Source organism: Mobula birostris, chromosome 11 (genome assembly GCF_030028105.1).
Source record: "Mobula birostris isolate sMobBir1 chromosome 11, sMobBir1.hap1, whole genome shotgun sequence".
NCBI lineage: Eukaryota > Metazoa > Chordata > Chondrichthyes > Myliobatiformes > Myliobatidae > Mobula > Mobula birostris.
This window is the reverse complement of record NC_092380.1, coordinates 113,510,095-113,536,567: the sequence shown is the minus strand read 5'-3', so window position 1 is coordinate 113,536,567 and position 26,473 is coordinate 113,510,095. Positions and strand designations below refer to the sequence as shown.

At 45.5% G+C, this 26,473-nt stretch overlaps 1 protein-coding gene across 1 annotated transcript in view; it reads left to right on the top strand.

Annotated features, from left to right (window-relative positions):
• Positions 1 to 26,473, top strand: part of mical2b (microtubule associated monooxygenase, calponin and LIM domain containing 2b) — a 262,965-nt gene that overhangs the window by 182,820 nt on the left and 53,672 nt on the right. The window contains exons 27-28 of the mRNA XM_072272895.1: positions 11,827 to 12,001; positions 16,504 to 16,664. Of these exons, the coding sequence (XP_072128996.1) occupies positions 11,827 to 12,001; positions 16,504 to 16,664 (336 nt within the window). The remainder of the gene's footprint in view (positions 1 to 11,826; positions 12,002 to 16,503; positions 16,665 to 26,473) is intronic.

The following is a 26,473-nucleotide window of genomic DNA, read 5'->3' as shown; positions in this document are numbered from 1 at the left end:
CTCTGAGGTTGGTTCTAGCCTCCCTTACCAATGTAAACATCCTCTCCGCATCCACTCTATCTGGGCCTAATTCCCTATCCAGTAGATTTCAGTGAGGTCCCTCCCCGTCACTGTACGTGTTTCCATGAATGTTCTGATTTCCTCCCACATTCCAAATGTGGGTTGTTGGGTCACTGCAGATAGTTCATCTGACTTCTTCCCTCACCATCCCTGCCCTCGGTCGAGGAGGGTCACTTCTTCCCTCACCATCCCTGCCCTCGGTCGGGGAGGATCGCTTCTTCACCCACCGTTCCTGCCCTCGGTTGGGGTATCTCCAGGGGTAAGGCAATGAACTGTTGATGAGGTTCAGATATCACAGTACTCTCTCAAGGCCCACAATGCCTCGTGTTGCACGTGGGTTACAGTAAGCAAAGACGCTGGGCGCAGAACACTCCGGCAACTCGGGGGCCTGCTTGATGCCACCAACAAGAGCCAACCAACATTATCGGTGGGACAGCCGGTAGGAGGAAACATCAGTAATGACCAGCTTGTACCTAATAACAAACCTTATTTCCCAGCACATGATTTACAACCTTCAAAGAACACAGAATAGAAAACATTACAGCACAGTACAGGCTCTTAAGCCCACGATATTGTGCCAATCTTCCAACCTACTCTAAGATCATTCTAACCCTCTCCTCTATTCTTATATCATCCTTGATCCTATCTAATGATCTCTTTAAATATCCCAGTGCATCTGCATCTACCATCGCCCTCTCTAAAGCTTCACAATCTTTCCTATAATGAGGTGACCAGAATGGAACACAATATTCCATGTGTAGTCTAACCGGAGCTGACTAAAGAAGGTCAACACACCATATGCTTTCTTAACCACCCTATCAATTGATGCGGCAAGATTGAGGGAACTATGGATGTGGACCCCTAGGTCCTTCTGCACCTTCCTTTGTGTTGTACTGCGTTGTGCACCTTGGTCCAGAGAAACATCTCATTTGGCAGTACACATGTACAGTATATGGCTGAATGACAATACAGTTGAATTTCAACTTGTTAATCCTTCCTCGAGAACGGCCCTCCACAAGCTGCAACACAAACAGAGTTATCCCTGTTTACGTGTAAACTTTTATCGGAATATTTGCTGAACGGTTTGTTAATCTGAACTGAGCATGGTCGCCATTGCAGGATTCCTGGAGACCTGTCTCTGCTGAAGGTGACTGGGGGAGGTTGTGGATGGGACATTGGTTACAGACCGTGTGGATGTTGTTGACTCCAAAGGACTGTCAGCAAATCGAAACGTAGATTCCTCCTCCCTCTCCCTCCCCCTCCTTAACTCACTCGATTCCTCCTCCCTGTCCTTAACTCACTCCCCACCTCCCCTCACACACTCCCCACTCACATTCACTCCCCACCCCTCCGACACACTCTCCCCATCCCTCACTCACTCACTCCCCACCCTCTCACTTGTTCTTTGTCTTTCACTGTCCCTCTCTCTTTCTGTCTTGCTCTCTCTCTCTCTCACTCTCACACACATTCCTTCTTTCTCCCACACCATCTTTTTTTCACTCATTCTTTCATCCTCTCCCTCTCTTCCTCTCTCTGTTCTATTCTCTCTCTCCTCAATGTCTCCGTCTCTCGCTACATCTCTCTCTCTCTCTCCCTCTCTCCCGTCTCTCCAGCTTGCTTTCTCTTTCAGATATTTATTTTACATATTTCAAATTCCATCCATTCGTGATTCTGTTTGCTTAAATTTCAAAAAAAAATCTCCTGACATTCTTTTTGGTATAGTCACAGATAAGCTCATTTTGTTCTCGTTGGCCAGTAATTTGGCTGCTCGAGTGTGTCCCCAGGGGTCTGATGCGCTGTCGGGTGGGGGTTGAAAGTAAATTCATTCTCAAAGTACATACAGTATACGTCACCGTGTACAACCCTGAGATTTGTGTTCTTGTGGGCATTCACAGTAAATACAAGAAACACAATAGAATCAATGAAAGATCACACCCCTCAGAACAGACAAACAACCAATGTACAAATACAAAAGTAAAAAAAAATAACGGTAATAAATAAATAAGCAATAAATATTAAGAACATGAAATGAAGAGTCCTTGAAGATGAGTCCAAAGGTTATGGGAACAGTCCAGTGATGGGGTGAGTGAAGTTGTCTCCCTTATTAAGGGAGCTAGGGCTTTACTCTTTGGAGAGAAGGAGGATGAGAGGAGACATGATAGAGGTGTACAAGATAATAAGAGGAATAGATAGAGTGGACAGCCAGCGCCTCTTCGCCAGGGCACCACTGCTCAATACAAGAGGACATGGCTTTAAGGTAAGGGGTGGGAAGTTCAATGGGGGATATTAGAAGAAGGTTTTTTACTCAGAGAGTGGTTGGTGCGTGGACTGCACTGCCTGAGTCAGTGGTGGAGGCAGATACACTAGTGAAGTTTAAGAAACTATAGACAGGTATATGGAGGAATTTAAGGTGGGGGGTTATATGGGAGGCAGGGTTTGAGGGTCGGCACAACATTATGGGCCGAAGGGCCTGTACTGTGCTGTACTATTCTATGTTCTATGTTATTCAAGAGCCTGTTGGCTGAGGGGTAGTAACTGTTCCTGAAGCTAGGGGTGTGAGTGTCCATGCTCCTGTTTCTCCTTCCTGACGGCAGAAGCGGTAAGAGAGCATGTCCGGGGTGGTGTGTGTCCTTGATGATGTGTGCTGCCTCCCTGACACAGGGCTCCATGTAGATGTACTCTCTGGTGGGAAGGGCTTTAGCCATAATGTACTGGACCATATCCTCTACTTCTGTTCAAAGGCATTGGTGTTTCCATACTGGGCTGTGATACAACCAGTCAATATACTCTCCACTGCATATCTATAGCAGTTTGTTAAAGTTTCAGATGTCATGCCGAATCTTTGCAAACTTCAAAGGAAGTGGAGGTGCTGCCGTGCTCTCTCCATAATTGCATGTACAGGCAGGGCCAGGACAGGTCTTCCAAAACAATCAGATTTATTTTCACTGATGTGTGATAAAATTTAGTTTTTTTTGCAACAGTAATACATAAAAAATTATAAATTACGATAGGAATATAAAAAATAATTAAATAGTGCAGAAAGAGAACAAAATAGTTCATGGTCTGTTCAGAAATCTGATGAAACTGTTCCCAAATCGTTGAGAGTGTGTCTGCAGGTCCCTGTATCTCCTCCCTGATGATAGCAATGTGCTTTGGATCTCCTCAATGGTGGGGACCCTAATGTTCATGATGGACATAGGTGAGTTTACAACTTTCTGTAGCTTGTTCCAGTCCTGTCCATTAGCCCCTCTAAACCAGGCAGTGATGTAACCAGCTAGAACACTCTCCACAGTGCATCTGTAGAAATGCGTTGGTATTTGATCACATAGCAAATCTCCTCACACTTCTAGTGAAATATAGCCACTGTTGTGCCTTAATGCTGGTCCCAGGATAGATCTTCAGAGATGTTAACAGCCAGGAACTTGAAGCAGCTCACACTTTCCACTGATGACCCTCGATGAGGACTGCTGTGTGTTCTGCACTGAGACAGCCGGGCTACAATATCCATGGTCATCCCTGACTAATGGAGGCCAACAAGCTTCCTATATACAGTATCTGTACTCTAACGTCCCTCTGTTCTACAAAAGAACCCAGGTCCCTTCCTTTAAAGTGGAAGTCCTACCCTGATTTCTCCTTACAGAATGTAACAGCACAGACTTCATTGGCTTGTCTCTGTGGGTGACTCCAGCCATAGAGTACTACAGCACAGAAATGGGCTCTTTGACCCATCTAGTCCATACCAATCTGGTCGTCAGTCTGCACCCAGACCATAGTCCTGCACCTCTCATCTATCTCCACCATCAGCAGTCCCAAGCCTGGCTATGAAAGGAGGAGGGTTGAGCATAGAACTAGCAACCCCGTCCCGTAAAAGCTTGGCTACAGAAACACTAGCCGGCCGATGGTGTAGTGAAATCCACAGCAGACTTCGGGACAAGTGGTCCCGGATTTGAATCCGGCCTGCTCCTTGCATGCTTTCCATCCTTGCTGGGTTGAGCTTTGACTGAGCAACCCAGCCTTGTGAAAAACAGACAAATGCCTAAAGAAATGGTGAAGTTGCCGTCCAATGCACTGCAAGTCGCAGAGGGGGGACACCAACTGAAGCTCCAAAGACCTCATCCCTGGGACAGGAGGGATCTTTGCCTAGAAGACGTATGAAGTTGTAGGTGCAAGACCATGGAAGCCATCCTGAAGAGAAGCCAGCTAATGAATGCCTGGCGATGCCGACACCAAGAAGATGGGCAGCACCTGTGTCCAGCTTGAACAAACTGGCTCAGGACCCAGAACTCTGTTAAGCTGCTGTTGGCAGCCTACGCCCCAGTAGGGATGATGGGCTTAACCTCCCTCATCCTCCTAAGAGTCTATGATGCAATCCCGCAAGCATTGTCTGAGCCAAGATCACCCTCAGAGGTGATCTAGACAGCAGCGAGGGATGATCATAGAACAGTAGAGTACAGAAAGAGGCTCTTTATACCATCTAATCCATGCCAAACTATTTACCTGCCTAGTCCCACCGACCAGTACCAAGGCCTTAGCCCTCTTCCATCCATGTACCTATCCAAATTTCTCTTAAATGTTGAAATCAAATCTGTATCCATCATTTCCGCTAGCAGCTCGTTCCACATACTTGCCATCCTCTGAGGGAAGAAGCTCTCCCTCGTATGCCCCTTAAACATTTCACCTGAGCAATGAGGAAGGGTTAGTTAGCAATCTTGTCGTGCAAGGCCCCTTGGGTAAGAGTGACCATAATATGGTGGAATTCTTCATTAAGATGGAAAGTGATATAGTTAATTCAGTAAGACAGGTTCTGATCTTAAAGAAGGGTAACTTTGAAGGTATGAGACGTGAATTAGCTAAGATAGACTGGCAAATGATATTTAAAGGGTTGACGGTGGATATGCAATGGCAAGCATTTAAAGATCGCATGGATGAACAACAACAATTGTTCATCCCAGTTTGTCAAAAGAATAAACCAGGGAAGGTAGTGCACCCATGGCTGACAAGGAAAATTAGGGATAGTATCAATTCCAAAGAGGAAACATACAAATTAGCCAGAAAAAGCGGCGCACCTGAGGACTGGGAGAAATTCAGAGTCCAGCAGAGGAGGACAAAGGGCTTAATTAGGAAAGGGAAAAAAGATTATGAGAGAAAGCTGGCAGGGAACATAAAAACGGACTGTAAAAGCTTTTATAGATATGTGAAAAGAAAAAGATTGGTTAAGACAAATGTAGGTCCCTTACAGTCAGAAACAGGTGAATTGATCATGGGGAACAAGGACATGGCAGACCAATTGAATAACTACTTTGGTTCTGTCTTCACTAAAGAGGACATAAATAATCTGCTGGAAATAGTAGGGGACCGAGGGTCTAGTGAGATGGAGGAACTGAGGGAAATACATGTTAGTAGGGAAGTAGTGTTAGGTAAATTGAAGGGATTAAAGGCAGATAAATCCCCAGGGCCAGATGGTCTGCATCCCAGAGTGCTTAAGGAAGTGGCCCAAGAAATAGTGGATGCATTAGTGATAATTTTTCAAAACTCTTTAGATTCTAGCAAAGTCAGCATGGATTTGTGAAAGGAAAATCATGTCTGACGAATCTCATAGAATTTCTTGAGGATGTAACTAGTAGAGTGGATAGGGGAGAACCAGTGGATGTGGTGTATTTGATTTTCAAAAGGCATTTGACAAGGTCCCACACAGGAGATTAGTGTGCAAACTTAAAGCACACGGTATTGGGGGTATAGTATTGATGTGGATAGAGAATTGGTTGGCAGACAGGAAGCAAAGAGTGGGAATAAACGGGACCTTTTCAGAATGGCAGGCAGTAACTAGTGGGGTACCGCAAGGCTCAGTGCTGGGACCCCAGTTGTTTACAATATATATTAATGACTTAGACAAGGGAATTAAATGCAGCATCTCCAAGTTTGTGGATGACACAAAGCTGGGCGGCAGTGTTAGCTGTGAGGAGGATGCTAAGAGGATGCAGGGTGACTTGGATAGGTTGGGTGAGTGGGCAAATTCATGGCAGATGCAATTTAATGTGGATAAATGTGAGGTTATCCACTTTGGTGGCAAAAACAGGAAAACAGATTATGATCTGAATAGTGGCCGATTAGGAAAAGGGGAGGTGCAACGAGACCTGGGTGTCATTGTACAGCAGTCATTGAAAGTGGGTATGCAGGTACAGCAGGCGGTGAAAAAGGCGAATAGTATGCTGGCATTCATAGCAAGAGGGTTCGAGTACAGGAGCAGGGAGGTACTACTGCAGTTGTACAAGGCCTTGGTGAGACCACACCTGGAGTATTGTGTGCAGTTTTGGTCCCCTAATCTGAGGAAAGACAACCTTGCCATAGAGGGAGTACAAAGAAGGTTCACCAAATTGATTCCTGGGATGGCAGGACTTTCATATGATAAAAGACTGGATCGATTAGGCTTATACTCATTGGAATTTAGAAGATCGAGGGGGGATCTGATTGAAACGTATAAAATTCTAAAGGGATTGGACAGGCTAGATGCAGGAAGATTGTTCCCGATGTTGGGGAAGTCCAGAACGAGGGGTCACAGTTTGAGGATAAAGGGGAAGCCTTTTAGGACCGAGATTAGGAAAAACTTCTTCACACAGAGCGTGGTGAATCTGTGGAATTCTCTGCCACAGGAAACAGTTGAGGCCAGTTCATTGGCTATATTTAAGAGGGAGTTAGATATGGCCCTTGTGGCTAAAGGGATCAGGGGATATGGAGAGAAGGCAGGTACAGGGTTCTGAGTTGGATGATCAGCCATGATCATACTGAATGGCGGTGCAGGCTTGAAGGGCCGAATGGCCTACTCCTGCACCTATTTTCTATGTTTCTATGTTTCACCCTTAACCCATTTACCCTATCTATACCCCTCATAATTTTGTACACCTCTATTCAAATTCTACCTTGGACCCCCAGATAGTGGGACATCTGTCTTGTGTCATTGCTGAGGTCCAGGCATTTAGACTTTTTCAGACAGCATGTGGAGTATTGTGAGCAATTACCTAAGAAAAGATGTGCTGAAATTGGAGAGGGTTCAAAGGAGATTCACAAAATGATTCTGGGAGTGAAAGGGTTAATGGAGGAAGGTTTGATGGCTCTGGGCCTGTACTGGCTGGAGTTTAGAAGAATGAGGGAGATCTCATTGAAACCTATTGAATATTGAAAGACTGGATGTGGAGAGGATATTTCCTATAATGGATGAGTTTATGACCAGAGGGCACAGCCTCAGAATACAAGGATGTTCCTTTAGAACAGAGATGAGGAGGAACACACACAAAATGCTGGTGAACGCAGCAGGCCAGGCAGCATCTACAGGAGGAACGCAAACATGAGGAAATCTGCAGGTGCTGGAATTTCAAGCAACACACACAAAAATTGCTGGTGGAACGCAGCAGGCCAGGTAGCATCTATAGGCAGAAGTACAGTCAACGTTTCGGTTTGAGACCCTTCGTCAGGACGGGGAATTGCTTTAGCCAGAGGGTAGTCAATCTGTGGAATTTATTGCCACAGGTGGCTGTGGAGGATAGGTTAGAAACATAGAAACCCTACAGCACGTTACAGGCCCTTCAGCCCACAAATGCTGTGCCGAACATGTACTTACTTTAGAAATTACCTAGGGTTACGCATAACCCTCTATTTTTCTAAGTTATTGGGTATATTTAAAGCGGAGGTTGACAGGTTCTTGATCTGTCGGGGCATCAAAGGTTATGGAAAGAGGACAGGAGACCAACGCTGAGATTCATTTTCGCATGGGAATTCAGAGTAAATATAATGAAAAATAATAGAATCAGTGGAAGACAGGACAGTACCCCAAAGGATGGACAAACAACCAATGTGCAAAAGACAATAAACTATGCAAATAAAAATAAATAAATAAGCAATAAATATTGAGAACATGAGGTGAAAAGTCCTGGAAAGCGAGCCCATAGGTTGTGGGAACAGTTCAGTGATGGGGCAAGGGAAGTTATCCCGGCTGGTTGAGGGGTGGTAACTGTTCCTGAACCTGGTGGCGTGAGCCCTGAAGTTCCCGTACCTCCTGCCTGATGGCAGCAGTGAGAAGAGAGCATGGCCTGGGTGGTGGGGTCCCTGATGATGGATACTGCTTTCCTGTGCCAGCATTTCATGTAGATGTGCTCAATGGTGGGGAAGGTTTTTCTCATGACGGACTGGGCACTATCCACTACTTTTTGTAGGAACTTCTGGTCAAGGACATTGGTGTTTCCATACCCTATCTTGATGCAACCACCCACTCCCTCCTCACCCCCACAAGTACCCAACTCAAGGCCAAAGGCTGTGTTTTTTCGGGCTTATCGGAAATATTTGTTCAGCACATACAGTTCTGACAGACTTCAGTCCTTGGTGGAGGGTGAACTGAAATGGTGCCCAAAGAGATGAAGCTGTATTATGTGACTAATCCTGGTCAGGGCGGCGACAGAAACACACCAGTGTTGGGATTCGCCCGGAGGATCCCATCAAGTGACTTGTTGGTTTGGGGGTGATGATTCTTGCTTTGCGGATGAGACGCTGAGCATTTGAGAGGATGCAGGTTCAAATCCCGGAAGAGCCATTCATTTAATATGTTGCACACAATAAGGTAACGTTGTGGTTATCGTGACACTAATACAGTTTGGGTCATCAAAGTTCAATTCTGATGTCATCTGTAAAGAGTTTGACCTTCCATCCCGTGAGCATCTGGGATTCCTCCAGGTGCGTTCCGGAGTTGGGTGTTCAATTCCAGCATCACCTGTAAGAAATTATTACAGTATTTCCTCCCCACGGAATGTGAGGATTTCCTCCCACAGTCCAAAGCTGTTCTGGTTAGGAGGTTAATTGTCCTGTGTTTAGGCGAGGGTTAAGTCAGTGTGTTTCTGGGTGGTGCAGTTTTGAGGGATGGAAGGGCCTGTTCCTCACTACTCCCACTACGGATGTCCGTCTGTACAGAGCCAATCCCAACAGATCATCCTCCACCAGGCTCGGGTCCCAATTCACATTCATTTATTTATCACATGGACATTGAAACATGCAGTGACATGTGTTGTTTGTGTTATCGGCCAACACAAGCTGAGGGGGCAGCCCACAGGAGTCACCACACATTCCAGTGCCAACACAGCAAGCCCACGATACTCGGCAAAGCAACACAGAACACAACAAGCAACAACAGCAAAACGAGCCATAGAGGGCCTGTCCTGCGCAATAATCAGTGGCTACTTTATTAGGTACACCGACTCGTTGTTGCAAATATCTAAGTAGCCAATCATGTGGCAGCAACTCAATGCATAAAAGCATGCAGACGTGGTCAAGAGATTCAGTTGTTGTTCAGACCAACTATCAGAATGGGGAGGAGATGTGTTCTGACTGCCTCTGACTGTGGAATGATTGTTGGTGCCAGATGGGGTGGTTTGAATATCTCAGAAACTGCTGATTTCCTGAGATTTTCACATGCAACAGCATCTAGAGTTTACAGAGAAATAGTGCAAAAATCAAAAACAGTATCCAGTGGGCAGCATTTCTGTAGGTGAAACGCCTCGTTACTGAGAGAGGTCAGAGGAGAATGACCTAAGGCATTCAAGCTGACAGGAACTCGAATGACAATGTGTTACAACAGGAGAGCATCTCTAAACACGCAACACATCGAACCTTGAAGTGGATAGGCTTCACAGGAGATGCCTACAAACGTACACTCAGGGGCCACTTTATTAGGTACAAGGGATACCTAAGAGTGGCCACTAGGTGAATGCTCTGTGTTCTCTTCTGCAGATGCCGGATTATAACTTTCCTGTCTGTGTACTGTCCAAATGCCTTTGAATTGTTAGTGTACCTACCCCAATCACTTCCACTGCAGCTCGTTGCATACACCAACCTCCCTTTAGGTGAAAAAATTGCCTGTCAGCACCCTATTGAACCTTAAAGCTGTGCCCACTGGTTCTTGATTCCCCAACCCTGGGATACATTTGCCCGAGCAATGCCCTTCATGTTTTTATATGCCTCCATAAGGTCACCCCCTCAGTCGCAAATCCCCCGAAGAATCAGGTCCTGGTCTGCCCAACCTCTCCCTATAATCCAGGCTCTTTATTCCTGGCAGCACCTTTGTGCATTTGTATAGCATTCGGCCCATCGAGTCTGTGCTGTCATCCAATCATGACTGATTTTTAAACCCATAACCTCCCCTTTCCCCACAACCCAAAGCTACCTACCAATAGAACCATAGGAGTAGAATGAGGCTTTTCAGCCCATCGAATCTGCTTCACCATTCCATCATGGCTGATTTATTATCCATCTCAACCCCATTCCTAATTTCCCCCGGGATCAATAAAATATGACTATGACTATGACTATTCTTCTGCCTTCTCTCTGTAACCTTTGACACCCTGAGTAATCAAGACCCTATCAACCTCTACTTTAAATATACCCAGTGACTTGGCCTTCACAGCCGTCTGTGGCAATGAGTTCCACAGATTCCCCACGCTCTGTTTAAAGAAATTCCTCCTCATCTCTGTTCTAGGTGGATGTGCCTCTGTTCTGAGGCTGTGCCCTCTGGTCCTAGACTCCCCCCACTATTAGAAGCATCCACGCCTTATTTGCTCTATCTTGGCTTTCCTATATTCACCCTGGACAATCATTCTCCCCCCCAACCCCCAAACCCTGATTTATTGGAGAGAAGATTCAAAAGCCTGAAAGCACACACCACCAGATTCAAAGCTGGCGTCAATAGACTGTTGAACAAACCCCTAGTGATCTACCTCGTTATGATCTTGCACTTTATTGTCTGGCTGTACTGCACGTTCCCTGTGGCCGTCACATTTCATTTTGTATTCTGTTACTATTTTCTCTTGTTCTACCTCAATGCACTGTGTAAAGATCTGATCTGTGTGAACAGTGTGCAAGACCAGTTTCGTACATGTGATAAGCATAAACCAATTTACCCATCAAGAGCTGTTAAGCTCTGTCTCAAATTCACCCAGTGAGGGAAAGAGCATGCCAACTCCAAAGGGTCACAGTCTCAGTATGAGGGATTGGCTAATCAGGAATGTGGGAGGGGTGGTACTGAGAGAGTGTCACACTGTGGGAGGGGTGGTACTGAGGGGGGGGGTCACACTGTGGGAGGGGTGGTACTGTGGGAGGGTCACACTGTGGGAGGGGTGGTACCGAGAGTGTCACACTGTGGGAGGGGTGGTACCGAGGGTGGATCACACTGTGGGAGGGGTGGTACTGAGGGGGGGTCACACTGTGGGAGGAGTGGTACTGAGGGAGGGTCACACTGTGGGGGGGTGGTACTGAGAGAGTGTCACACTGTGGGAGGGGTGGTACCGAGGGAGGGTCACACTGTGGGGGGGTGGTACCGAGGGAGGGTCACACTGTGGGAGGGGTGGTACCGAGGGGGGGTCACACTGTGGGAGGGGTGGTACTGAGGGAAGGTCACACTGTGGGGGGGTGGTACTGTGGGAGGGTCACACTGTGGGAGGGGTGGTACTGAGGGAGGGTCACACTGTGGGAGGGGTGGTACTGAGAGAGGGTCACACTGTGGGAGGGGTGGTACTGAGGGAGGGTCACACTGTGGGAGGGGTGGTACTGAGGGAGGGTCACACTGAGAGAGGGGTGGTACCGAGGGAGGGTCACACTGTGGGAGGGGCGGTACTGAGGGAGAGACACTGGGAGGGGTGGTACTGAGGGGTGTAGATTGATCTTGGAATAGACTAATGGTTGGCACAATGTCACACTGTTTTGATCTATTTTCTATGTTGTGTTCCACAGTTTTTGCATCCCAGTCTGAATCAATCAGCAGCCATAGATCAAATTGTGTGCCCGTAATCTCGGACTTTTCCAGAACACCACCGGCCCTGGGGGTTCACTCCCCGGTATGGTCTCCAGACACAACGGATGCTCGTCTGTTGGCAGTCAGGGCAACGGTGACCAGTGACAGCAGCAGGTAGGTCTGGTCCCTGGTGCCTGACTTCACCCTGGCCCCTGGCCCTTGGCCCTTGGCCCTTGGCCCTTGGCTTCACCCTGGAAGCCCTCTCCTCATCTCAGCCCTGAGACAGAATGAGATAGCACAGGGCATGCCTGACCCAGGGGGACTTCGTAGATGAACAAGCAACATCCGATCATTCGGGGGGATGGGGGCTTCTCAAAGCGAGAGTGTAAGAACTTCAAAGCCAGTGTGCTCCTGAAAGGCTGAGAGGGAATGTTGGTAAAGCTGTGGACCTTGGCTGGGCAGTATACTGGTTAGCGAAGCACCATTACAGCGCCAATGACTCGAGGTCAATTCTCATCACCGTCTGTTAGAACTGAATTGAATTGACTTTATTACTTACATCCTTCATATACATGAGTAAAAATTTTTACGTTACATCTCCATCTGAAAGTGCAATGTGCAATTTATAGTAACTTATAATAAATATTATGTACAACAGGATAGTTGATACATCACAGAAATACAGTTGCATCAGCCTGAATTAATCAGTCTGATGGCCCGGTGGAAGAAGCTGTCCCGGAGCCTGTTGGTCCTGGCTTTTATGCTACGGTACTGTTTCCCGGACGGTAGCAGCTGGAACAGTTTGTGTTTGGGGTAATTCAGGTCTCCAATAATCCTTCGGGCCCTTTTTACACACCTATCTTTGTAAATGTCCTAAATAGTGGGAAGTTCACATCTACAGATGTGCTGGGTTGTCCACATCACTCTCTGCAGAGTCCTGTGATTGAGGGAAGTACAGTTCCCATACCCGGCAGTGATGCAGCCAGTCAGGATGCTCCCAGTCGTGCCCCTGTAGGATTTGGGTGGCCCATACCAAACTTCTTCAACTGTCTGAGGTGAAAGAGGCGCTGTTGTGCCTTTTTCACCACACAGCCGGTATGTACAGACCGCGTGAGATACCCAGTGATGTTTATGCCAAGGAATTTAAAGCTGTTTACCCTCTCAACCCCAGATCCATTGATGTCTATAGGGGTTAGCCTGTTTCCATTCCTCCTGTAGTCCGCAACCAGCTCCTTTGTTTTTACGACATTGAAAGAGAGGTTGTTTTCTTGACTCCACTGTGTCAGGGTGATGACTTCTGAGATTAGGCCAATCTGCGTAGTGTTGTCAGCTGATTAGCTGATTGGAGCTGTGGTGGCAACACAGTCATGGGTATACAGACAGTAAAGGAGGAGGCTTAGGACACAGCCCTGAGGGGCTCCTATGTTGAGGGTCAGAGGGGCAGAGGTGAGGCAGCCCACTCTTACCACCTGCTGGTGATCTGACAGAAAGTCCAGGATCCAGCTACACAAGGCAGGATTAAGGCCAAGGTCTCCGAACTTCTTGTCGAGCCTGGATGGAACTATGGTGTTGAATGCTGAACTGTGGTCCAAGAACAGCATTCTCACATAAGCATCCTTCTTCTCCAGATGTGTAAGGACGGTGTGTAGAGCAGTGGCTATTGCGTCATCTGTCAATCGGAGTTAAAGAGTAAAGAAAGAAAGGTTATTGAGGAACTAATCAGGGAAACGATGGGAGTGGTGTACATGGGGTTTAGCATAGCTTTTGACAAGGTCCCAAAGGGTCATCTGGTCCAGAACCTACCTCATTATTCTTTCTGTACACTATTTATTTATCTGGTATAGGAATTAGTTTATTATTGTCACATGTACGGAGATACAATGAAAAGTCTTGGAAACTGTTCAGACAGATCAAATCATTACACAGTGCATTGAGGTAGAACAAGGTTTAGCAATATCGGAACGCAGAATAAAGTGTTACACTTACAGAGAAGGTGCAGTGCAGGTAGACAATAACGTACAAGGCCTTAATGAGGTAGATTAAGAGGTCAAGTGTTCATTCTGTTGTACTAGGCAACCATTCAATAGTCTTGTAACAGTGGGGTAGAAGCTGTCGTTGAACCCGGTGGTACATGCTTTCAGGCTTTTGTACCTTCTGTCCTGCGGGAGGGGAGAGAAGAGAGAACGTCTGGGGTGGGTGGCGTCTTTGATTATGTTGTCTGATTTACCAAAGCAGCGAGAAGTTTAGACCGAAAAAAACAGTTATAAATTATAATTATAAAGATCAGCACAGCATTGTGGGCCAAAGGGCCAGTACTGTGCTGTAATGTTCTATCTTCTGTGTTCTGTGTTCTGGTTTTGATGTTCTGTGTTTGATGTCCTTAATTACTGCTTTGTCTGCACTATTCGACTCATCAAGCGTCACCGGAAAACAATCAGGGAGCCGTGTGAGTCATTGGCTCTGTTCTGCAGGAATGTTTCTCCGTGATTCCTCGTTTCCTTGTGGGATTGTTGCTGACAGGAGTTCAGTTGAAACATGATTAGAAACAGAAGCTTGTAAATGGGAGTCTAGACGTGACACCAGCCTCCGGGGAAGCCACCGCAGGCCCTCTGTTGTAAGGAGCAGGAACTCAAGCTGCTAGAGGTACTCAGTGTGTGGGGAGGCAAAGGGATGCTCACAGTTTAACTATCGTTCAGCCGTACATGAATACTGCCAAACAAAACAGCCTCCTGCTGGGGTCAAGGTGCAAAACACATTACCAACAGCACACAGCACAAGTAGTTTGAAGTCAAGGTCCCTTTTCCTGGACGGAGAGGGGAGATAGGCAGTGTGCAGAAGTGAAAAAGAGGAGTGAAGCAGAGGCCAGTGGGAGAGGGTGGGCATCCCCCACTCCCCACTCTCTCACACTTCCTCAAGATCAGATTTACTATATTCAGAGCACTGCTGCTCAGCTTTTCACCAAAACCAGGATGAGGGAATGTATTACACCCACGCCAGCTACTCTGCCTTGGCTCCCTGAAACCTTTGGAATTGATTTTTAAAGTTTTCTTACTTGTTTTTAAAGCTCTCAATGGTCTGGGATTGGAGTATATCACAGAATCGTTTTCATTTTATGATCCTGCTCCAGCTCTCAAGTCTTCTTCTGCTGGTCTCTTCAATTTAAACAATCTCCCTCAAAAGATAATTGTCAGGTCAGCTTTTCTGAACTACACTCCTAAACTGTGAAATTCAGTATCTGAAACTGTAAGGGATGCAAACAGTTGACACTTTTAAACACCAGCTCAAAACCTATTCATTTAACCTTGTTTTTAACTGACATAATTTTGTCTTTTATTTTCATGTTTATTTTTATCTTACTTTCATGTTTGGACTTTTATCCCTTCATAAAGTGCTTCGAACTACATCATCTGAGTGAGAAGTGCTCTTTAAATAAAAAGAACTCGGAACAAAGCCTTGTGTCAACTGCATTAAATTGACGTAGAATCTTTCTATACCTCAGCATATGAGGGTTGTTGTTTGGTGACAGCAGTATGATGCAAAGATGTAAAATTACTATTTCAAAATAAATTAGCACTGCAAATGCACCGTGGGTGCATCAGTAGTGTAGCAGTTAGTGTGACATTATTGCAGCTCAGGCCGTCAGAGTTTGGAGTTCAGATCCGGCCCCGTCTGTAGGGAATTTGTACGTCATAGAGAAGTGCAGCACAGAAATGAGTCCTTCCACCTGTCTCATCCATGATGAACTATTTAAACTGTCCACTCCCACTGACGTGCACCTGTTCCACAGCCCTCCATATCCCTACCATCCATGTACCTATCCGAGCTTCTCTTAAACGTTGAAATCGAGCTTGTGCTGGCAGCTCATTCCACATTCTCCAGATCCTCTGAGTGAAGACATTTCCCCTCATGTTCCCCTTAAACTTTTCATCTTTCACCTTCCACCCTTAGCCCATGACCTCTGGTTGTAGTCCCACCCAACTTCAGAGGAAAAAGCCTGCTTCCATTTACCCTATCTATAACCTCCATAATTTTGTATACCTCTATCAAATCATTTCTGTGCCATACTTTTTCTACGTCATACTGATGGACTTAACTGTACTCCAAGGGATATTCAGTGACCTAGAAATTTTCTTGTATCCACCTCCTGACTTGTGCTTTTTAATAGCCTTTTGTGGAGTTGCTTGGAGAGTTCTTTTGTCTTCATGGTGTAGTTTTTGCCAGGATACTGACTCACCAGCAATTGGACCTTCCAGATACAGATGTATTTTTACTACAATCAATTGAAACACCTTGACTGCACACAGATTTTCATTTAACTAATTGTGTGACTTATAAAACCAATTGGCTGCATCAGCGATGATTTGGTTTAAAGGGGCCGAATACAATCAATGATTGTGTGCTTTATATTTGTAATTAATTTAGATCACTTTGTAGAGATCCGTTTTCACTTTGAAATGCAAGAGTCTTTTTCTGCTGATCACTGTCAAAAAATCCAAAGTAAATCCCCTGTGATTCAATGTTGTGAAACAAAACATGAAAACTTCCAAGGGGGGGGGGGGTACTGTACATACTTTGAGAATAGATGTACTTTGAAATTTGAAATGTGAACTTGGAACTGTACTATGGGATCTGATTCACAGGGTTCCCAATCCTGTTGTCTTGTGCTTTATCTGAAGCAGCTCTGAAACAGAAATGGAACAACCCAATGTGATGGACACTTCAAGCTCAGGAACCTCCATACCAGCCGCAATAGGTATGGGACCCAGAACCGAGATGACCCAGGCCACAGAGGTAGTAAAGACATGTCCACACAGCACAAGCTCCAAACCCCAGGAAGGTAAAACCACCTCCATCCTCCTTTTCAGCCATCATCACTACCGGGGCATAGGCTGTCAGCAGCAGCTCACCAGAGCTCTCTGTCCTGGGCCAGACTTTCAAATTAGCCCAGGTGTAGACATCTTCAAAGATCCTTCCTCTCCCAGGAATATGGTCTTTGGAGCTTCTATTGACATGTGTGTATCTCCGAGTTTTTACGGGATGTGCATATCTCTGGGTTTTTACAGGATGTGTGTGTTTCTGGGTTTTTACAGGATGGAGTTGGGATGTGTGTATCTCTGGGTTTTTACAGGATGTGTGTATCTCTGGGTTTTTACGGGATCTGGACAGGATGTGTGTATCTCTGGGTTTTTACGGGATGGGGACGGGATGTGTGTATCTCTGGGTTTTTACGGGATGGGAACGGGATGTGTGTATCTCTGTGTTTTTACAGGATGGGGATGGGATGGGTATATCTGGGTTTTTACGAGATGGAGATGGGATGTGTGTATCTCTGGGTTTTTACGTGATGGGGACGGGATGTGTGTATCTCTGGGTTTTTACAGGATCTGGACGGGATGTGTGCCAGGGTACAGGATGTCTCGGATCAGGTCCAGAATATTCTGAAGGGGGAGGGCGAGCAGCCAGTTGTCTTGGTACATGTTGGTACCAATGACATAGATAGGAGAAGGGAGGAGGCCCTGAAGAGAGATTTCCGGGAGTTAGGAAGGAAGCTGAGAAGCAGGACCTCCAGGGTAGTAATCTCGGGATTGCTACCTGTGCCGCGTGCTAGCGAGGGCAAGAATAGCAGATCAGGCAGATGAATGCATGGCTGAGAGGCTGGTGCAGGGGGCAGGGCTTCAGATTCTTGGATCATTGGGATCTCTTCTGGGGGAAGAATGACCTGTTCAAAAAGGACAGGTTACACCTGAACCCGAAGGGGACCAATATCCTGGCGGGAAAGTTTAATAGAGCTGCTAGGGAGGGTTTAAACTAATTTGGCAGGGGGATGAGAACCAGAATGACAGAGCGGAGGAAGGGGAAAACAGAAATAAATCTAAGATAGTGAGCAGTAAAGATGTCAGGAAAGACAGGCAGGTGATGGGGCAAATTTGCAGCCATTGGGATGAGTTGCAGTGCAATAAAGTTGCAGTGAAATCAAAGCGAAAAGTACCAAATACTGGTCTTAAGGTGTTATACTTAAATGCACATAGCATAAGGAATAAGGTGGATGATCTTGTCGTACAGCTACAGATTGGCAGGTATGATATTGTGGCCATCACTGAGACCTGGCTAAAGGATGCATGTCTCTGGGAGCAGAACGTCCAAGGATACATGGTGTATCGGAAGGATAGGAAGGTAGGCAGAGAGGGAGGCGTGGCTTTATTGGTAAGAAATGATATTAAATCATTAGAAAGAAGTGATATAGGATCGGAAGGTGCAGAATCTTTATGGGTTGAACTAAGAAATAGCAGGGGTAAAAGGACCCTGATGGCAGTTATTTATAGGCCTCCATACAGCTGCAGGGATGTGGACTACAAATTCCAACTGGAAATAGAAAAGGCTTGTCAGAAGAGCAGTGTTATGATAATTGTGGGGGATTTTAACATGCGAGTGGATTGGGAAAATCAGGTCAGCACTGGATCTCAAGAGAGAGAATTTGTAAAATGTCTGCGAGATGGCTTTTTAGAACAGCTTGTTGTTGAGCCCACTAGGGGATCGGCTGTACTGGATTGGGTATTGTGTAATGAACCGGAGGTGATTAGAGAGATTGAGGTGAAGGAACCCTTAGGAGGCAGTGATCATAACATGATTGAGTTCACTGTGAAATTTGAAAAAGAGAAGCCGAAATCCGATGTGTCGGTGTTTCAGTGGAGTAAAGGAAATTACAGTGGCATGAGAGAGGAACTGGCCAAAGTTGACTGGAAAGAGACACTGGCGGGAAAGACGGCAGAGCAGCAGTGGCTGGAATTTATGCGAGAAGTGAGGAATGTGCAAGACAGGTATATTCCAAAAAAGAAGAAATTTTCGAGTGGAAAAAGGATGCAACCATGGTTGACAAGAGAAGTCAAAGCCAAAGTTAAAGCAAAGGAGAGGGCATACAAGGAAGCAAAAATTAGTGAGAAGACAGAGGATTGGGAAGTTTTTAAAACAGTGGCGGCGCTGGAGATTTTTTTCTTGCTGGTGCTACAGTGGGGCAGAATTATTCAGCAATGGTGCTGAGGGATGTACCCTATGGTAATATGTATTCACAAGGCCAGACGCGTGGCATTCAAGAGTCAGTTTCAAGCATTATGTGCCTACTATAAATGGCCTCTGTTGATTCACAAGCATCAGCAATTGATAGATATAATATAGAAGTGAACTGTGACAGTGTCAACAGCATCGGAGACAACCCGGGCTACGCAGAGCATAAACAAACAAACCAACAGAGCATCCCACCCACAGCGCACAACGTGAATCATGCACCAATCCCGCAATCAGCGTCAAATGCGTGCTTTTCAACTGAAAAACACAACACTAACCCACAATGTCCACTGCTATTCACATTACATAGACAGACAATGCCAAAATATACACCGTTATTAAAGTCAAATAAGGCAAACAATAGATGCAAGGCTTTACCAGGAGTTGGACGAATCATACTCTGACCATGCAATACCTCAATTAATTCAGCTACTGAATTTAAAACAAAAATCAACAGAATCACCGCTTGGAAGTCTAAGGCAAAACCAGTAGGCTTAATAAGCAGTAAATGTAATAGTTTAGGATTTGCAGGAAACATAAGGACTATGGGGTATCCACCACAAAATAATAATAATAATCAGCATTAGTCTTGGCCCAAATTTTTAAAAAATCAACTGCACTCACCATTGATGTTTTCAGAGAAGCTCAATCCATCTGTTGTTGTGATTGGTGGCGAAAGCATCAATGGTTTTCTGGATGTCAAGTGCTTTGGTCCTCCAGCTGTTTATGGCCAACAGGGCCAAGTTGCTGTTCTGGCATCGCTGCTGCTATTCCTTAGGTAGTTTTTGAGGCGTCTGAGGCAAGAGAAACTCCGTTTGCATGAGGCAGATGTCACAGGTAGAGTAAGTGATATGCAGATTAGTTTGTATAAATCTATAAATACATCGTGGTAGGGTCTCATTGGAGCTAGAAATTCCACTGTGTCATTCACTGTCTGTCCTTGCTAGAGACTCAACCACAGCTCTCATATACTCAGGATTTTCTTGGACAATCTTTGCTTGTCCTTTGTCAAGCATATTTCCCAATCTTGAACCGTCTTGTTTTCTAAATCTGAATTCAGACCGTGCCTCCATAGCAAACTTATAAGCTGCATTTTCATGGTGGGTTTTGAAAGCTGTTGTAGCTTTCTGCCGGTTGCAGTAACCGGTGACAGTGAAGGTAGACTCAGAATGGAACCCATGTCCTCCACACAGGAAATGCCTGCACGCAAAGCAGAACGTAGGATCTTTCGTGATTGAATATCCAGTCAGTCAAACCAGCCACGAATAAAACTCCTTTGCTGATTGGCAAACTGTTGTGAGCAGCAAAGGGTACTTTTTCAATGCTGGCCAACGGGGTCCTTCCTCAGGGTGCTGGTTAACATCGCTAACAATATTCCCACTAGCACTCAGAGCAGCTTCATCCACGTTCTCTTCCGAATCCTGCTCCATTTCTTGTTCCTCTACTTCGCCCTCACACTCCTTTGATGAACTGCTGTCGTCCTCATCCCCACGTACTTCTTTCTGCGTGTCACTTTCAATTAAGACAGGCGCAGGCTGAGACACCACTGATTCTTCTGGACGAGGTCGTTTTCTCACTAAAAATCGATCCATTTTTCACGCCGCCAAAATAATGCACGCGCCAGGCCCACGCTAGCTTGTAAAATCACAATGTGCATGTGTGTGTGGGGCATCCGTTAGTCTCGCGAGACCACGGATCTGTGCCTGGATGTATACTATCAATTTCTCACGTGAGTGAGAGTGAGTGACATCACCATCTTAAGTGATCTTAGATCAGCTTAACTAATCTGAGGACAGCAACGGCAAGACACTGACAACGAATGAATAAGCAGAAGTGTAGAGTGGATCTGACAGAGTTTATAACTTTATTGCTGCATGGATGCTATGGTAATTGGGGGTGCTGCTTCACTAGATCAACTGGAGAAACAAGCTGTATTCAAAACCATGCAGAGAAAGCAAAGCAGCTGCAATTTGTATGTGAAATTTCAGTTAATTTCTTGGTGGTGCTACGCTGGTGCTATTGCAATTTTTGCTGGGGCTATAGCCCCAACTAGCACCACCTTAGCACCGCCCCTGTTTTAAAAGCTTACAAAAGGAAACTAAGGAGGTCATTAAGAGGGAAAAGATGAACTATGAAAGGAAGCTAGCAAATAATATCAAAGAGGATACTAAAAGCTTTTTCAAGTCTATGAAGAGTAAAAGAGAGGTGAGAGTAGATATATAAGGAGATGGCGGAGGAACTGAACGAGAATTTTGCATCAGTCTTCACTGAGGAAGACATCAGCAGTATACCGGACACTCAAGGGTGGCAGGGAAGAGAAGTGTGTGCAGTCACAATTACGACAGAGAAAGTACTCAGGAAGCTGAATAGTCTAAGGGTAGATAAATCTCCTGGACCAGATGGAATGCACCCTTGTGTTCTGAAGGAAGTAGCTGTGGAGACTGCGGAGGCATTAGCGATGATCTTTCAAAAGTCAATAGATTCTGGCATGGTTCCGGAGAACCGGAAGATTGCGAATGTCACTCCGCTCTTTAAGAAGGGGGCAAGGAAGCAAAAAGGAAATTATAGACCTGTTAGCTTGACATTGGTGGTTGGGAAGTTGTTAGAGTCGATGGTCAAGGATGAGGTTACGGAGTACCTGGAGGCATATGATGAGATAGGCAGAACTCAGCATGGTTTCCTTAAAGAAAAATCCTGCCTGACAAACCTATTACAATTTTTTGAGGAAATTACAAGTAGGCTAGACAAGGGAGATGCAGTGGATGTTGTATATTTGGATTTCCAGAAGGCCTTTAACAAGGTGCCGCACATGAGGCTGCTTAACAAGATAAGAGTCCATGGAATTACGGGAAAGTTACATACGTGGATAGAGCGTTGGCTGATTGGCAGGAAACAGAGAGTGGGAATAAAGGGATCCTATTCTGGTTGGCTGCCAGTTACCAGTGGTGTTCCACAGGGGTCAGTGTTGGGGCCGCTTCTTTTTACATTGTACATCAACGATTTGGATTATGGAATAGATGGCTTTGTGGCTAAGTTTGCTGATGATACAAAGATAGGTGGAGGGGCCGGTAGTGCTGAGGAAACAGAGTGTCTGCAGAGAGACTTGGATAGATTGGAAGAATGGGCAGAGAAGTGGCAAATGAAATACAATGTTGGAAAGTGTATGGTTATGCACTTTGGCAGAATAAATAAACGGGCAGACTATTATTTAAATCGGGAGAGAATTCAAAGTTCTGAGATGCAACGGGACTTGGGAGTCCTCGTGCAGGATACCCTTAAGGTTAACCTCCAGGTTGAGTCAGTGGTGAAGAAGGCAAATGCAATGTTGACATTCATTTCTAGAGGAATAGAGTATAGGAACAGGGATGTGATGTTGAGGCTCGAGAAGGCGCTGGTGAGACCTCACTTGGAGTACTGCGGGCAGTTTTGGTCTCCTGATTTAAGAAAGGATGTGCTGACGTTGGAGAGGTACAGAGAAGATTCACTAGAATGATTCCGGGAATGAGAGTGTTAACATATGAGGAATATTTGTCTGCTCTTGGACTGTATTCCTTGGAGTTTAGAAGAATGGGGGGGGACCTCATAGAAACATTTCGAATGTTGAAAGGCATGGACAGAGTGGATGTGACAAAGTTATTTCCCATGGTGGGGGAGTCTAGTACGAGAGGGCATGAATTAAGGATTGAAGGGCGCCCATTCAGAACAGAAATGCGAAGAAATTTTTTTAGCCAGAGGGTGGTGAATCTATGGAATTTGTTGCCGGGGCGGCAGTGAAAGCCAAGTCATTGGGTGTATTTAAGGCAGAGATTGATAGGTATCTGAGTAGCCAGGGCATCAAAGGTTATGGTGAGAAGGCGGGGGAGTGGGACTAAATGGGAGAATGGATCAGCTCATGATAAAATGGTGGAGCAGACTCGATGGGCCGAATGGCCGACTTATGCTCCTTTGTCTTATGGTCTTATGGTCTTATGGGATGTGTGTGTATCTCTAGGTTTTTACGGGTTGGGATGGGATGTGTGTATCTCTGGGTTTTTATGGGATGGGGACGGGATGTGTGTATCTCTGGGTTTTTACGGGATGGGGACGGGATGTGTGTATCTCTGGGTTTTTACGGGATGGGGACGGAATGGGTGTAGCTCTGGGCTTTCATGAGATGAGGTTGCTAGCCCCATGGCCAACCCCCTCCTTTCAGAAGCAGGCTTGGGACTGTCCATGGGGATGCTTGACAAGTTACGAGCCCATGGTATTACAGGAAAGATTCTAGCATGGAGAAAGCAGTGGCTGTTTGGCCGCTGGTGACTAGTGATGTCCCGTAGGGGTCTTGTTTGGGACTGTTTTTTTTTATATTACATATTAATGATTTGAATGATGGAATTGATCGTTTTGTTGAAAAATTTGCAGACAATATGAAGGTAGGTGGAAGGACAGATAGTTTTGAGGAGGTAGAGAGGCTACAGAAGCACTTAGGCAAATTTGGAGAATGGGCAAAGAAATGGCAGATGGAATACAGTGTCGGGATGTATCTGGTCATGCACTTTGGTGGAAGAAATGAAAGGGTTGACTATTTTCTAAATGGAGAGAAAATACAAAAATCTGAGGTGCAAAGGGACCTGAGACTACTTGTGCAGGATTCCCTAAAGGTTAGTTTGTAGGTTGAGTCTGTGGTGAGGAAGGCAATTGCGATGTTAGCGTTCATTTGAAGACTATAGTATAAAAGAAAGGATGTAATGTTGAGATTTTATAAAACACTGGTGAGGCCTCACTTGGAGTACTGCGAAAAATTTTGGCCCCTTATCTAAGAAAGGATGTGCTGACACTGGAGAGGGTTCAAAGGAGATTCATGAAAACGATTCCAGTACTGAACGGCTTGTCACATAAAGAGCGTTTGATGGCTCTGGGCCTGTATTCACTAGAGATCAGAAGAATGAGGGGCTGACCTCATTGAAACCTATCAAATGGTGAAAGGCCTTGATAGAGTGGATGTGGAGAGGGTGTTTCCAATGGTGAAAGAGGACACAGCCTCAGAATAGAAGGCCTACTTTTAGGATGGAGATGAGGAATTTCTTCAGCCAGGGAGTGGTGAATCTGTGGAATTCATTGCTACAGGCAGGTGTACAGGCCAAGTCTATACCTATATTTAAGACCGAGATAGATAAGTTCTTGATTGGTCAGGACATGAAGGGATAAGGAGAGAAGGCAGGAGAACGGGGCTGAGAGAAAAAAATTGGATCAGCCATGATGGAATGATGGAGCAGACACGATTGGCCAAATATCCTATATCTTAAGGTCTTAGTAGGGAGTTCATACCCAACCCTCCTCCTTTCACAGCCGGGTTTGGGACTGTCCATGGGGAGTTCATACCCAACCCTCCTCCTTTCACAGCCGGGTTTGGGACTGTCCATGGGGAGTTCATACCCATTCCTCCTCCTTTCACGACCGGGTTTGGGACTGTCCATGGGGAGTTCATACCCGTTCCTCCTCCTTTCACAGCCGGGCTTGGAACTGTCCTTGGGGAGTTCATACCCAACTCTCCTCCTTTCACAGCCGGGTTTGGGACTGTCCATGGGGAGTTCGTACCTAACCCTCCTCCTTTCACAGCCGGGTTTGGGACTGTCCATGGGGAGTTCATACCCGTTCCTCCTCCTTTCACAGCCAGGTTTGGGACTGTCCATGGGGAGTTCATACCCGTTCCTCCTCCTTTCACAGCCGGGTTTGGGACTGTCTGTGGGGAGTTCATACCCGTTCCTCCTCCTTTCACAGCCGGGTTTGGGACTGTCCATGGGGAGTTCATACCCGTTCCTCCTCCTTTCACAGCCGGGTTTGGGACTGTCCATGGGGAGTTCATACCCGTTCCTCCTCCTTTCACAGCCGGGTTTGGGACTGTCCATGGGGAGTTCATACCTAACCCTCCTCCTTTCACAGCCGGGCTTGGGAGTGTTCATGGGGAGTTCATACCCGTTCCTCCTCCTTTCACAGCCGGGTTTGGGACTGTCCATGGGGAGTTCATACCCGTTCCTCCTCCTTTCACAGCCGGGTTTGGGACTGTCCATGGGGAGTTCATACCCATTCCTCCTCCTTTCACAGCCGGGTTTGGGACTGTCCATGGGGAGTTCATACCCAACCCTCCTCCTTTCACAGCCGGGCTTGGGACTGTCCATAAGGAGTTGATACCCGTTCCTCCTCCTTTCACAGCCGGGTTTGGGACTGTCCATGGGGAGTTCATACCCGTTCCTCCTCCTTTCACAGCCGGGTTTGGGACTGTCCATGGGGAGTTCATACCTGTCCCTCCTCCTTTCACAGCCGGGTTTGGGACTGTTCATGGGGAGTTCATACCCGTTCCTCCTCCTTTCACAGCCGGGTTTGGGACTGTCCATGGGGAGTTCATACCCGTTCCTCCTCCTTTCACAGCCGGGTTTGGGACTGTCCATGGGGAGTTCATACCCAACCCTCCTCCTTTCACAGCCGGGTTTGGGACTGTTCATGGCAGAGTTTAAAATAACTTTATCAACTTGAAAACTCCTTATCCCTCAGGATGATTGCTAGTGGAAAGTGTGAAATGCCACTTTCATTCAAATATTTAATAAATCAATCCACCATTTTTAGATTACAATTGAATTCCTAGGTTATTGAAATTATTAAATGAATTTGGAAAGTTTTCGGGATATAAACTGAACCTCTATAAAAGTGAATTTTTCCTCTCAATGATTCTGCTTCTATATATGATGACATTCCTTTTAAAGTTAAGGACTCTTAAATATTTAGGTATTATTATCACTAAAAATTACAGAGACCTTTGCAGAGCTAATTTGGTTCCTTTAGTGGATTTTATGAAGCAATTATTTTGCAGATGGAATCCACTTACACTTTCGTTAGCTGGCCGAGTTCATGCACTTAAAATGATGATTTTACCAAAATTTTTATATGTATTTCAAAACATTCCTTCCTATTTTTTTAACTAATAAGTTTTTTGATCAGGTTGATTCTATTATTTCATCTTTTGTTTGGAACAATAAAAGACCAAGAATTGGAAAATATCATTTACAAAAATTAAAAAAGGATGGAGGTCTTGCTCTGCCTAATTTAAGAATGTATTATTGGGCTGTTAATGTATGTTATTTGTGTTCTTGGTTATATTGGGCTGATAAAAATGAACAACCACCTTGGTGAATTTGATTTGGAATTGAAAGCTGTGAAACAATTTTATTTAACTTTGTTATTAGGAGCTTCTTTACCTGTACAACTGGCCAAAATTTCTAATCTAAATTTATATCCTATGATTAAGTAGTCATTACGAATTTGGTACCAGTTTCGTAATTTTTTTAATCTCAATAAATTTAACCTTCTCAGTTTAATTTATGGAAATTATTTATTTAAACCTTCACTAAGTGATTCTACCTTTTTTCTTTGGAGGAATAATGGAGTCTATTCCTTCATGGATCTGTTCCAAGGAAGCCGACTGATGTCTTTTGAGAAATTAGTAACTAAATACTCTCTCCCGTGCTCACATTTCTTGCAATATCTTCAGGTCAGACATTTCTTACAAGAATATTTAAGTAATTTTCCATATATACAGGATGCTGACCT